Source organism: Jaculus jaculus, chromosome 7 (genome assembly GCF_020740685.1).
Source record: "Jaculus jaculus isolate mJacJac1 chromosome 7, mJacJac1.mat.Y.cur, whole genome shotgun sequence".
NCBI classification, from domain to species: domain Eukaryota; kingdom Metazoa; phylum Chordata; class Mammalia; order Rodentia; family Dipodidae; genus Jaculus; species Jaculus jaculus.
In genome coordinates, this window is record NC_059108.1 from 40698979 (window position 1) to 40713454 (window position 14476).

Here is a 14476-nt window from a genome sequence, read left to right on the forward strand (position 1 = left end):
CCTACTAGGATGGCTGCAATTAAAAAAAAAAAAAAAAAAAAAAAAGAATAAGGAGAGAGATTTGAATCTCTCTTGGTTTCTGTGGCTTTCTATTGCTGTTACATGCCTGTGACAGTTTATGCAAAGGCTGATTTGAACTCACAATTTTGAAAGATCCAGTCCATGATCAGATGGCTATTTTGCCTTTGGGCCTGTGGTGAGGCCACATACCATGGCTCTGGTATTCAGGACAAGCTGTTCACATCATGGCCGGGACAAAAGAAGAGAGAAAACTAGAATTCAAGATCCCCTTTGAGGTCACGCCCCGATGATCTGAAACCCTCTGCGAGCCTCAGCTAGTGAAGTTTCTACCACCTCACAGCAAAGCCAGGCTGGAGACCCATGGGCCTGCGGGGACACTTGTACTCAGGCAGTACAGAGCACTCGTGCATGGGCAGCTGGTCTGTAAAGCAGTGTAGCTTCTATGGGACGCAGTTTGGTGAAGCTTCCTCATGGTAAACATCGCCCCGCACAGTAGTGAGGCCCGCACTCGAGTCCTAAGGAGATTGAAGTGTGAGAATTGCTTGAGCTCAAAAGTTCAAAGTCAACCTGGGTAACATAGTGAAACTGTCTTAAAAAAAAAAAAAAAAAGCCAGGCATAGTGGTGCACGCCCAGTACTTGGGAGGCAGAGGTAGGAGGATCCTGTGAGTTCAAGACCACCTTGAGACTCCATAGTAAATTCCAGGTCAGCCTGGACTACAGTGAAACCCGCCTCGAAAAACTGAAAACAACAACAACAAAGAAAACAATTGACCATGAGGTTGAGGGCAGTCTGCATGAATTCCAGGTCAGCCTGGGCAAGAGTAAGACCTTACCTTCAAAAAAAATACTGAATATAGAATTACTGTATGATCCAACAGTTTCATTTATGAATGAAAGTATATGTTTAATAGTAGAAACATGGAAATAACTAGTATCTGTCACCTGATAAATGGTTAAACAAATTATTGTATTCACAAATAATGGAAAGTTATTCAGCCATAAAAAGGAATGGAATTCCGAAGACTGATACAACTTGGACAAAACTTTGAAATAAGTTAAATGAATGAGTTCAGACACAAAAGATCACATATGATATAGTTTTATTTATATCATGTATAAAGTAGGTAAATTTGTATATTCTAGAATTAGTGATGATGGTTATACAATATTGGGAACATACTAAAAGCTACTGATTTGTAGTTCAGAATGACTAAAGAGGTAAATTTATGTTTTATAAATTTTGCCAGGGCTGGGGGGATGGCTCAGTGGTACTGTGAAATGCTTTCCATGCAAACAGGAGGACCTGAGTTCAAATCCCCAGAAACCACATAAATACTGGGCAGGGTGCTGCCTACCTGTAGAGCACTGGGGAGGTGGAGAAGGGGAGTCCCTAGAACTCACTGGCTAGTCTGACCCAACCAGTGAGCTCTGGATTCACTGAGAGACCCTGTCTCAAAGAATAAATAGAAAGTGGAAAACAGGTAAGGAAGACATCTGTCTTCTACACACACGTATGCACACATGCATGTATACCTGTACATATAAGTGTAGCCACACATGCATACCACACACGTACACACAAAAGAAAAAGAAAACAATTAAATTACCTGAGAAAACAACAGTACCCAAGCCTTCAGAGCAGCCGGGGCGGGCCACTGGCTTCCTGCCACTCCCCCGCGTAATGGGCCATGAAGCGCCTTGATTGGCCTCCCTCCATCTGCGGGAGGGGCCCTCCCTAGGTATGGGGTGCTGGAGCATCTCCAGCGGCTGGACCACATCCTTCCCTGCTTGCTTTGCACCTTCCCAGGCCCGACCCCAGAGCTTTCGAGGACTCCTGGGCAATGCTCACCTCAGCTTTCTTTAAACTAAAGGAAAATGCTTATTTGTTTGATAGTGAACATTCCAAGGACCGAGACTTTTTGTGACATTTAAAAAAATATTTTTATTTATTTACACAAGTTTTTGTGTGTGTATGCACGTGTGTGCCAGGATCTCTTGTGCTTCAAACGAATGTCACGAAAATGCACCACTTTTTTTTTTCTTTTCATTTATGAGACAGGGGTGGGGGGTAAAATATGGGCGCACCAGGGTCTTCAGCCACTGCAAACAAACTCCAAATACATGCACCACCTTGTGCATCTGGCTTATGTGGGTTCTGGGGAATTGAACCTCAGTCATTAGACTTCACAGGCAATGCCTTAACCACTAAGCCCAGCCTTCTTGTGGCATTTTTTTGTAAGCATATATTAATTGTACAGAATAATGTGTTTCAGCCAGTGGTAGAGTATTTGCCTAGCACATACAAGGTCCTGGATTCCTTCCCTAGCATTGCAAGAAAATGAAATCCTGTGTTTTATTACGATATCTTCGTATAGGCATTCATATATTCTGGTCGTGTTTACCCCCTCCTGTCCTCTCTTGCTCCCCGCCTACCGGTCTCCTCTCTCCTGAAATATTCCCTTCTGCTTTCACGTTCGTGTTGTTTTTAAATCTAGACCACATGTTGCGGGAAAAGCGTGTGGTGTTTTTCTTTCAGTTTGGCTTATTTTGTTTAATATGGTGATCTTTACTTCCATCAACTTTGTTTTCCCTCCCTCTCTCCCTTCCTTCCATTTTCTTTTTCTTTTTCTTTTATTTTAATTTTTATTAGCATTTTCCATGATTATAAAAAAAAATCCCGTGGTAATTCCCCCCCCACACACACTTTCCCCTTTGAATCTTTTTCTTTTTTGATGTGTATGTAAGCACCACAAGGTGACACGGCATCTGTAGTTTGTTTGCAGTGGCTGGAGGCCCTGGCGTGGCCATCCCCCCCCCCTTTCTCTCTTTCAAATAAATAAATATTTTAAAGAAAAAAAAAAACAGGTGGGGTATGGTGCTACATACCTTTAGTCCCAGCATTGGGGACACTGAGGTAGGAGGAGTGCCATGAGGCCACCCTGAGGTTTACAGAGTGAATTATAGGTCAGTTGGGCTACAGCAAGACATTACCTTGAAAAACTAAAAACAAAACAAACAAAACTTTTGTTATGAAATATAACACAGAAAAGTGCATATAAATACAAATATATATCTTAATAAGCTATTAAAAAGCAAATATGGCATGGGTGGTATTCTAATCCTTCATATTTTGGGGAGGAATCTAGAGGTTGAGCCCAGAGCCTTTCAAACTGAGCATTCACTCTCTGCCATTGAGTTACACCGAGCTCTTAGTCTTTAGTGAATATCTCACATTTGAACTATAATTATTAGTAAGAACTCGGGAAATATTTTATGTGAGCATGTAAAACATCTCTTGCAATAACATTTCTCACTAAAACTATGCAGGGCTTTTTAGAGAAATAGTTTTGTGTTTTTTTTTTTTTTCCTTTTTTCTTTTTCTTTTTTGGTTTTTCTAGGCACTCTAGCATTCTTACTCTAGCTCAGGCTGACCTGGAATTCATTCTAGTCTCAGGGTGGCCTCGAACTCACAGCGATCCTCCTACCTCTGCCTCCTGAGTGCTGGTATTAAAGGTATGTGCCACCACGTCCAGCTAACAAATGGAAGGTTTTGGATCTAGGTCACACAATATATGAGGAAACCTCAATTCTATAACATAGCAGGGAAGCTATCAAAAGCCAGTCAGGTCAATGTCAAAGACTCAAGAGCCAACCTGAAGACACTGACCAAGATGTGATTTGACTTCCAATAAGAGAAACGATAATTACAGTGGATTAATCCCATTTAAATATACTTCCATCCTTGAGTTTATAATGATACATATTTTGAAAAGTGGTCATTTTTGAAAGATTGTAAGGAATAGCTTATTATCTTATAACCTGATGAAGGAAAATAATTAAACATACCTTCCTCTTGTTCCCTGTTCCCTCCTGCTCTTCCCCCAACATTGTGCCTGGACAGGGGCTCCGGCACTAAGTACATTCGCGGCTCTCGTCCTTCCTTTTGTAAATGAACCATATAGCTGAGAAACCATATCGTTTTGGAGGGGCAGTATTTGTTTATGAAGTGTTACAACTACTGAATGAAAAGAGATAGAATTAAAACATCACTACTTTGCAGCCACCAATAAACGGATGTAGGTATTAGGCATCGACAACCACTAAAATCATAAAAGCAACAAGCAGGCTTACTGCGCCACCTCGTTTTGCCACTACTCATGGTTTTGCTCAAGAAACTGACACTGAACCTGATCCAGGCATGAGATCCATCTGCCACGTTGCAGAAAACGCAGAGGACAGAACAGGGTGCAGAGCTGGCTTCTATGCCGTCAGAGACCCAGACAGCAGGAAACGACAGCGGGTCGCGCGATTTAGACAGACTTAAACACGGCATCTGCAAAATGAACCAAGACCAATGTAGTGCCTAGGGACCGCACATTTAGGTGATGCGACTTTTCTTGACGTGATTACTGTGGAAGCAGGATAGGGAGGACTGATGAGGGAGGCAGCTGACAGCAACTTGGGTTGAGACAGAACAAAGTAGGGCTTTTGAGTGGCTACTGGTGTCCCATTTCTTTATCTAGCAGTATCTGCCTTAGGTGGTTTCTGTCTTTGTGTTTTCACTTTAACTTTTCAGTCATGCTTAAAGATAACTAGATAGTTATAAGTGGGGAAAAAAAAAAACTAGAAATTAGGGGAAAATGTTGAAATACTGAAATTCAACATGTAACAGTCTTCCTGAGGATTTAATATTGCTTAGAGAAAAGCAAAAATGGGTTTGGATTTTTAGTATGTAGTGTCCTTTTAGCTCATCCATTTCTTAGGGGTACATTGAAAAAAGATAGTCACAGTGAACTTTTCAGCTTAAATTATATTCTTTACATATTTGAGTTCAATTTGGAACTTGCTGTTAAAAGCAACATAACACTTTACTAAAAAGTGTCACTGTTTCCAAACCACGAACATAATAAATTACATATGATGTCACTTCTGTGTACTTTAATTTCCATCAGAGAACCCTTGGCCTGTACCACTTTTTTTGTTTTGTTCTTTTTCTGAAACAGGGTCACATGGCTCCTAGGCAGGCCTCAACCTCCCTGTGGAGCTGAGGATGACCTTGACATTCTGATTCTCCTGCCTCTGTCTCTGATGACAGGCGTGTACCAGTGTATCTGACTTGATCTCTACGAATAGCAAAACTTCTGGGTGAACTTCCAAGTCACTATCCTCAAGTTAGGTTAAATTTAAGTAGCCCCCCTTTAGTTATATAAAATTGATACTACAAAAAAAGTACATCAAGTTTGGAGGGCAATTTCAAGATATTTAATCCTGAATAACACATAATGCCATTTTTTTTGTTTTTCTTTTCTTTCTTTTTTTTCTTTTTTCGAGGTAGGGTCTCACTCTGGTCCAGGCTGACCTGGAATTCACTATGGAGTCTCAGTGTGGCCTTGAACTCATGGCAGTCTCCTATCTCTGCCTCCCGAATGTTGGGATTAAAGGTGTGCACCACCACACCCCACTTGCCAATTTGTTCTTTAAAAAATGAGTGAAATGGGCCAGACGTGGTGGTGCACGCCTTTAATCCCAGCACTCAGGAGGCAGAGGTAGGAGGATTGCCGTGAGTTCGAGGCCACCCTGAGACTACACAGGTCAGCCTGGGCTAGAGTGAGACCCTACCTTGAAAAAACAAAGCAAACAAGCAAACAAACAAACAAAAAAAAGATGAGTGAAATGCAGATTTTCTACTCACCCCTCCTTTTACTTTCTTGGCAGATAATGAAAGCATGGGGTGCTCACGTGACAGCAGTTTGTTCTCAAGATGCGGGTGAACTTGTGAGGAAGCTTGGGGCAGATGATATCATTGATTACAAATCTGGAAGTGTGGAAGAGCAGTTGAAATCCTTCAAGCCGTATGTACTAGAACAAGGCTCCTTTGGGAAGGTGGGCACAGGACAGTTGAATGTGCAGGTCTGAGGTGGTTTGGTAGCCTTTCAGTCATGTGGGAATCTTCTAAAAGAGCCTAGAAGTCTACTCTGTTGTTAAAAGTCATTTAGGAGCTGGAAAGATGGCTCAGCAGTTAAGGTACTTGCCTGCAAAGCCTAACAATCCAGGTTTGAATCCCCAGTACCCATGAAAAGCCAGATGCATGATGTGGCGCATGCATCTGGAGTTTGTTTATAATAGCTAGAGGCCCTGGCATGCCTATTCTCATTCTCTCTCCCTCTCTCTCTGTCTCCTTTCAAATAAAATTTAAAGTCATTTAGATTGATTTCTGTTTTATAACTCCAAAGGTTAATATAGCATGGTAGCATATGTGGTGTGTTCTTAGGAAGTTATTTAAATTTTTAAATAAAATTTTTATTTACTTGCACATGTATGTGAGCACGCCACAGGACCTCTTGCCTCTGCAAATAAATGCCAGACACTTGAACCATTTTTGCCTCTGGATTATGTGGACAGCTTGGGAATTGAACCCAGGCTGGCAGGTTTTGGAAGCAAGCACCTTTAACCACTAAGTCATCTTCCCAGCTGCTTTAAAATATGTTACTTGGGCTAGAGAGATGGCTTAGCGGTTAAGCGCTTGCCTGTGAAGCCTAAGGACCCCGGTTCGAGGCTCGTTTCCCCAGGTCCCACGTTAGCCAGATGCACAAGGGGGCGCACGCGTCTGGAGTTCGTTTGCAGAGGCTGGAGGCCCTGGCGCGCCCATTCTCTCTCTCTCCCTCTATCTGTCTTTCTCTCTGTGTCTGTTGCTCTCAAATAAATAAATAATAATAGTAAAAAAATTTAAAAAAATATGTTACTTATTGAGCTGGGCATGGTGGCACATGCCTTTAATCCCAGCACTTGGGAGGCAGAAGTAGGAGGATCACCGAGAGTTCGAGGCCACCCTGAGGCTACATAGTGAATTCCAGGTCAGCCTGGGCTAGTCTAAGAAGCTACCTCGAAAAAAACAAACAAACAATAAAAGTTATTTTATTTTTAAATTTTATGTTTTTATTAACAGTACATGGTATTTACACTGCATATGCTACCACCACATCTGGCAAATTTTTGTTGCTGGCTTATAAGAGGTCTCGGAACAAAATTAGAAGTGCATTCCCATCTGTGGCAGATGTCACCACGTTAAGACTAAAGAGGAAGGCTGGAGAGATGGCTTAGTGGTTAAGTGCTTGCCTGTGATGCCTAAGGACCCAGGTTCAATTCCCCAGAACCCACATAAATCAGATGCACATGGTGGCTTATGTATCTGGAGTTTATTTGCAGAGGCTAGAGGCCCTGGCATGCCCATTCTCTTAAATAAATAAATAAATAAATATTTTTTAAAAAAGAAGAGGGAGGAAGGCATGAAACCACATGACTGTCACTAAACACTTTCAGTGTATTGGCTCAAGAAGGGCACAAGAACCAGCTGGGCATGGTGTCGCATGCTTTTAATCCCAGCACTTGGGAGGCAGAGAGGTAAGAAGGAGGGCACAAGAGAAACTGTAAGAACAAGCCCTGCTAGTTGGCACTATGGATGTCCTCAAAGTACCTGGTTTGGCCTGAGGCTCCAAGTAGAGACAGACGGGAGCTCTCTCAGGCCCTCACTGGTGCTCCTCACTGGCCTGTTTGGTACTTTGACCTGAGCTGAAGCCAAGTGTAACTGAGAAGTACATGGAGCCTGCTTCATGCTGTGGTTTCACAGGCTTTCCTCTTTCTTGTTAAAAAAAACATTTTATTTATTTATTTGAGAACCAGAGAGATTGAGAAAGAGAATGGGCATGCCAGAGCCTCTAGCCACAGCAAACAAACTCCAGACGCATGTGCCACCTTATGCATCTGGCTTATGTGGGTCCTAGAGAATTGAACCTGGGTCTTTGGCTTTGTAGACAAATGCCTTAATGACTAAGCCCAATTTATCTACTTTTATTTGAGACAGAGAGAGAGAGAAAATGGGCATGCCAGGGCCTGCAGCCACTGCAAATGAACTCCAGACACATTTGCAACCTTGTGCATCTGGCTTACATAGGACCTGGGGAATTAAACCTGGGTTCTTTGGTTTCACAGGCAAGTGCCTTAACTGCTAAGCCATCTCTCCAGCCCAGGGCTTTCCTTTTTCTGATGAGTTTTCAGAAACAAACCAGTTATTCTTGCCTGTGACTCAAAGTGGGTTTTTTTTTTTTTTTTGGTTTGTTTGCTTTTTTTTTTTTTTTTTTTTTTTTTTTTTGGTTTTTCAAGATAGGGGCTTGCCCTAGTCTAGGCTGACCTGGAATTCTCTATGTTTACTCAGGATGACCTTGAACTCATAGTGATCCTCCCACCTCTGCCTTCCAAGTGCTGGGATTGAAGGCATGTGCCGGGCTCCTCCCTGGTGGGTAGGTAGTGCTGAGGAAGGACCAGGCCCACTGGTTCCTCCCAAGGGGTTGAGCAGAAGGATGAAGCATCGAACCTCTCCTAGTCACCAGAGAAAAACCACACTGAGTCGGGAGTCTTGTTGAAGCAGGAACTCGCTGTATTATTACAAGCAGTTGCCTTTATAATGTTGGGAACGAAGGCGGGGATTCTAGGATGGGGGTGAGAGGTAAGGGCCAATAGTAAACTGTGACTATTGAAATGATAATTCCAACTCCTGCGTGGAAGTAGCAGGCCAGAAGCCATTAGGCGTCTTGCTGAGTCCTAGCTGGCCAGAGTCAGGTCACCAAACTTTTAGCTAGGCTCAGGAAGTTCCACTAGGCCTCATGCCTGGGCCTCTCAAGGCCCAACACCTCCCTCTTTTGTTTGTGTAAGAGCGTTAGTCACCATGGCCCCTGTCTTAGGTTGTCCCCCTCTGGGGATCTTACCTGTCACTGGGTACCAGGTGTGTAGCTCACTGAGAACCCACTCCATGGCCTGTCTTTGGTGTTCTCAGTCAGTCTGAGATCTTACCCGTCATTGGTCACATGGAGGACAGAGGAAGTGGAAGTGGGTCATCTGAGGAACTTAATTCCTGAGTTGCCAGCCTGTGGTAATGTATCTCAACCTGATGGAGTCTTATTGCCTCTAGCCACTGGTGAATGAATTGTGTAAATTTGTTAATTACACAAGGCCTGACAGTGAGGTTAAGGAGGAGGGGAAGGAGGGGCCTAAGATAAGGGAGGAGGTAGGGTAAGAAGCCATGTAAGCCCATCCACAGTGGGCTGTCCTGGGGGTCCTGCCGCCTCCTCACCAAGTCTTCCTGGAGCCTCTTAACCTTGTCCTGGACGATTCCCGATTTATTGGCATAAAAGCAGCATTTTTCCTGTAAAAACAAGCATATGCCTCCCTTTTCGGCCGTTAGTAGGTCTAGTCCTCTCCTGTTTTGTAGGACTACCTTAGCCAGGGAATCTAGCTTCCAGGAATGATATCTACATCTGGGATTAAGATGGCTGGGGCACAAAGGCCCATCCAATTGGTGGGCAGAAAGTCATAGGCCATCTCGCCTCCAAAAACATAAACCATTCTAGAAGGCGGGCAGTGTTGAGCACTGGGCTCAGTTGTGTTAAAAGTACAGAAGGAAGGATGAATGTATCCCATATCTATACTGGAATTATTAGGGGAAGGTGGGGCCCAAATACAAATTCCAGAGGAAAATTTGGGAAAAGCTGGATGGGGAAGGTGGCTGAGCAATTTTTTAAGGTCATGTGGGTAACTGTACTTCAAACAGTGGGGAGGCCCAGATCAGAGGCAAAGCCAGAGCAGGGTGAAGACCATTTTAGGAACAGTCCTCCGGGGTGGGACGCTCACTGGAGAAGTGATTGTCAGTGTCCCCTTGTTGGGACAAATATTTTAGGTCTCTCGCTGGTACCCAAATGGGTCTTTTTTCATCTTGAGGGAAGACACATCCAAGCCCTCTCCGTGCTGTGAGGAGCAGGTCTGGTCCTCTCCAGGCCCCAGTCAATAGGTCCCTCCATCTTACCCAGACAGAACTGTAGTTAACGGATGAGGACCAATTTTTGTTTTGTTTTGTTTTTGTTTTTGTTTTTCGAGGTAGGGTCTCACTCTAGCCCAGGTTGACCTGAAATTCACTATGGAGTCTCAGGGTGGCCTCGAACTCATGGCGATCCTCTTACCTCTGCCTCCCGAGTGCTGGGATTAAAGGCATGCACCACCATGCCTGGCTGGACCAATGTTTTTGAAAAGGGGATAATTGTTTATTTTCTTTAGAAAAATTTAAAATATTTAGGGTAAATGATGCCTTTTTTAGTTGGTTGTGTGGGGGTAAGGATTCCCCCTTTTGTTTTTGTAATTGAGACTTGAGAGTTTGATTATATCTTTCAACGATAGCCTGACCCCGGGGGTTGTATGGGATGCCTATGGAATGTGAGATTTTCCAGGTCTGGAGAAAATCTACAAAGGCCTTGCTTATGAAGCAGGGGCCATTATCTGTTTTAATTTGGTCAGGTAGTCCAAGGGTGGCAAAGCATTGAAGCATATGGCTAATTGCATGTTTAGATTTTTCCCCAGCATGTGCCAATGCCCAGCAGGCACGGGAAAAGGTATTGACTGAAAGAAAAATATATTTAAGTTTTCCAAATGGAGAATAGTATGTGACATCAATTTGCCAAAGATGATTAGGGCGGAGCCCTCCAGGATTGTTTCCTGTAGTTTGAAGAGGGGGGTACTCGGAGGAAAGGCTGACAGGACTTACAAGTCCGGACAAATTTTTAAGGTCCTTGACTGGTACCTGTGGAAACCTGTGCTTCAGACTTCTCCAGTTGACATGGGTCAATAAGTGGAAGTGTGTAGCTTCTATAATAGTATTACAATGAGGCATAGAAGCCATTTTATCAGCCAAATTGTTTCCTCGAGAGAAATCCCGGTAAGTTTTGATGACCCCTGAGATGTCGAAGAAAAATGGGTTTAATCCTTTTCTGAGTAGGGAAGGAGCTTGAATCATCAGATGAGATATAGGGTCAGAGTCCAGTCTAATATGGGCCTCAACCAGGTTGGGTAATAAATTAACAACATAAAGGCTGTCAGAAAACAAGTTAAATGGTTCTTGAATAGTGTCCAAAGCTAGAGCAACAGCAAATAGTTCTTTGAATTGTGCTGACCCCTTAACCGCATGGGATATTGACTTTATGGGCATAGGCTCGTTTTCCTGTTTTAAGGGAGGGTAAATGACTAGGGAAGCCCCCAGGCACCCTCCATTGGTAAACATGGTAAGAAAGTCAGGGTTAGGTTGAGACAGAAAAAGCCTGGGGGTCTTCCATTCTAACTTGGAGAAAGAACTCATCCATTTGTGGGGGCCATAATGACTATCAATTTTACCTAGAAACCCCTCGAGAGCCGTAGCAACTGTTTTATTATTTCTCTGCAGCCAAGTGAAATCTGTTATCTTAAAGGGAGTGACAATAAGGTGAGGTACTGTGCCAAACAACCAGACAGAGGTGTCTCTGCCCTTGATAATGCAATCAGCAACCTGGTTGGTTATAGAATAAACTCTGGGGACCCCATGGATTGAGAGTTGGACCCATTGGATGGGCTCACCTTCCTGGGCCAACAATGCAGTGCATAATGTTTCCCCAGAGAAAATGTAGAGGGAGATGGGCAAATCAGGATTGAACCTCTTTAGGGTCACAGCATTTATAGCCTGTTGTACCTTATGAAAAATTTGTTGATGACAAGGGGACAAAATTACCTGAGAGCGGAAGTTAAGATCCCTTAGGAGGTCAAACAAAGGGGACAGCTCTTCAGTAGTTGTGAGTATCCAAGGCCTCATCCAATGGCAAGGTGTAAGAATCCTGAATATAAAGTTGTGCTTTAACAGGTGAAACTGTATCTAGAGTAAAGATCGAGCCCAAGATCTTAAAGGGAGGCACAGTTTGAACTTTCTCAGGAGCTACTTTAAAGCTGTGAGTATGAAGGATAGTTAGACATTGGTGGGTAAGGTCCTGGAGTGTGGAGGATTCTAGGCACCCAAGAATAATATCATCCATGTAAATATAAAACCAGGGTATTGGGGAGATTGATAAGAGGAGAGAAAATGGATGAGAGGTAATATTGACAAATGGGTGGGCTATTAGCCATGCCCTGAGGTAAGACAGTCCACTCAAATCTCCTATCTGGGCCACAAAAATTAACAGTGGGTACAGAAAATGCAAATTTTTCCATGTCTCCTGGATGGAGAGGGATAGAGAAGAAGCAATCTTTAATGTCAATGATAGTAATATGGTATATATTGGGAATAGCTGGGATCTATGGGAGTCCCCTCTGGGGGGTCCCAAAGGGAATCATGCATTCATTGATCTTTCTTAAATCATGTAAAAATCTCCAGGACCCATTAGGCTTTTTTATGACAAAGACAGGAGAGTTCCAGGGACTAGTGGAGGGACGGATATGTCTAGCCTCCAACTGTTGATCAATAAGTATGTGGAGTTGGTGTAACTTAGAAAAAGGGAGAGGCCACTGTTCAACCCATATAGGATCCCCCGGTCTCCACAGGATTTTAAATGGGGGGGTGGTGTTGGGCAGTGGCCCTTAGAATTGGGGGTGTTCATTGGAGTAATTGGGATGACATTCTCTCCCTTCCTCAAACTGTTGTTGATATTCTTTTTTTATCTAACAAATCATTATAAAAGACCTTATGGTCAGGATGTCTTGCCCCAGTAAGTTAGCAGTGAGCCCAGTCACCACAAGAGGGTGGACTTTTCCCCTGTCCCCACCTGGGTCAGTCCAAGGGAGCCACGTGGCAGTCTCCCAGGAGGTGGATTGCCTGCCAACTCCCAGTAGGGGAGGGCCGGGCACAAGCTTCCAGGAGGGGGTCACTTCTTCCTTTCTTAGGACCGTTCGGTCAGCTCCAGTATCAATGAGAAGTTTGAATTTTTTATTGCCAATATTTAAAATAATTTTGGGTCTAAGGCCAGGGACCAGAGGGACAGTCCAATGGGCTTTGATGGTCTCTTTCCCCTTATTTACTGGGGCTGGGGGAGCCCCAGGAGGAGTTTAAAGGCTTTCCCTGTATGTCAAACTTCAACTGACGCTCCCTAGCCCAGTGAAACCCCTTCTTGCATTTAGGGCAGTGGGTGTGAGGGGCATTGGTCGTCCCCCCAGAGGTCAGGAGAGGCTTTGTCTTGTTGGGGCACTCCTTTATAAAGTGGCCCTCATCCCCACACCTGAAACATGTTGATTTTTTTTTTTTTTTTTTTTTTTTGGTTTTGTGAGGTAGGGTATCACTCTGGTCCAGGCTGACCTGGAATTAAGTCTGTAGTCTCAGGGTGGCCTTGAACTCACGGCAATCCTCCTACCTCTGCCTCCCAAGTGCTGGGATTAAAGGCGTGTGCCACCACGCCCGGCTTTTTTTTTTTTTTTTTTGGTTTATGTTGATTTTTTAGGATTTAACTGTAATGCGCAGATCGTAGTGGCCAAATCTCTCTGTTTATGTTCCTGAAGGGCAGCAGCCATGGCCCTAGCCTGATGGGAGATAGTGCCATAATGGTGGCTACAATCCAGCTACTCATGGAGTTGTCCTTGAGACCCGCACAGGCGAGGTGGTGATTGGTCGTCATCCCTTCCCAGACCAACATTTTAGTAAACTGATCCCGTAATGCTCCTGGGGGAAATTTTCTTTGGAGGCTTTTTCCACCCTATCTATAAATGTAGCCAAGTCCTCAGATGGTTTCTGAGTAAGACTTATAAGGGGGGGTTTCAGAGGGTCCCTCATCAAGCCTTTTCCATGCCGCCAAGCCCAGTGCCCTGACCTGGTCCCTATACGGATCAGGTGTAGCCACCTGTTGAGTGCCTGTAGCATATTGATCAGAGATACCAGAGAGCATCCCAAAAGTTATTGGCACAGGGGGCTGTTGACTTTGGTTTTGTTCTGCCTGTGTATGGCACTCATGTCTAAAAAAGGCACACCACTTAATGTATAGGGGACCCGACAAGACAGCCCTGACTAGATTTTTTCCAATCTTGGGTTGTATAAAGTTGATGGGCAAGTCCCTGTAATAGGGTCTCAGCCCAAGGAGAGTTGGGTCCATCCTCCGAGACTACCTTTTTAAGCTCCTTAAGGTCCTGAGCTTCCCATGGATACCAGGCAGCCGGGTGATTGCCCCCAGGATTTAGATTGACGGAAAATAAAAAAGTAGCTTTATTTTCTGGCTGCTTGGCAGTTGAATATGAAGGAGGGGCTGAGGGGGTCCAGAAAGGGTTAGTCGATGGAGGAGGTAGAGGAGGTTCCCTGGAAGGCCAGAGAGCACTCTCAAAGGGATTGAGTGAGGAGTATAAAGATGTACCCTTTTCTGGGGTTTTTTAAGCTATATCTCCAGGAGGAGTAGCCGGATCAGGCTGTATACTATCTTTTTCCTCTGTGTTTTGTTTGTTTGGTTGGCCTTTGAGGGAAGCAGTCCTTGAGGGCTGAGATCATAGGGAGGACCACTGAGGGGGGTATTTGACCCTTCTCCACATGTGCCCAACAAACAAGGGCCTCTACCCTATCCCACGTGTCCCAATCAAAGATATTTCCTTCCAGCAGCCATGGCGCCAGCTTAAGAAGGCAATCCCAGGTCTGTTGAG

The 14476-nt window shown here is 44.1% G+C and overlaps 1 protein-coding gene across 1 annotated transcript in view; it reads left to right on the top strand.

The window, feature by feature from the left end:
- Positions 1-14476, top strand: part of Rtn4ip1 (reticulon 4 interacting protein 1) — a 65539-nt gene that overhangs the window by 30820 nt on the left and 20243 nt on the right. Inside the window, exon 6 of the mRNA XM_004660607.3 lies at positions 5738-5874. Coding sequence (XP_004660664.3) covers positions 5738-5874 — 137 coding nt within the window. The remainder of the gene's footprint in view (positions 1-5737; positions 5875-14476) is intronic.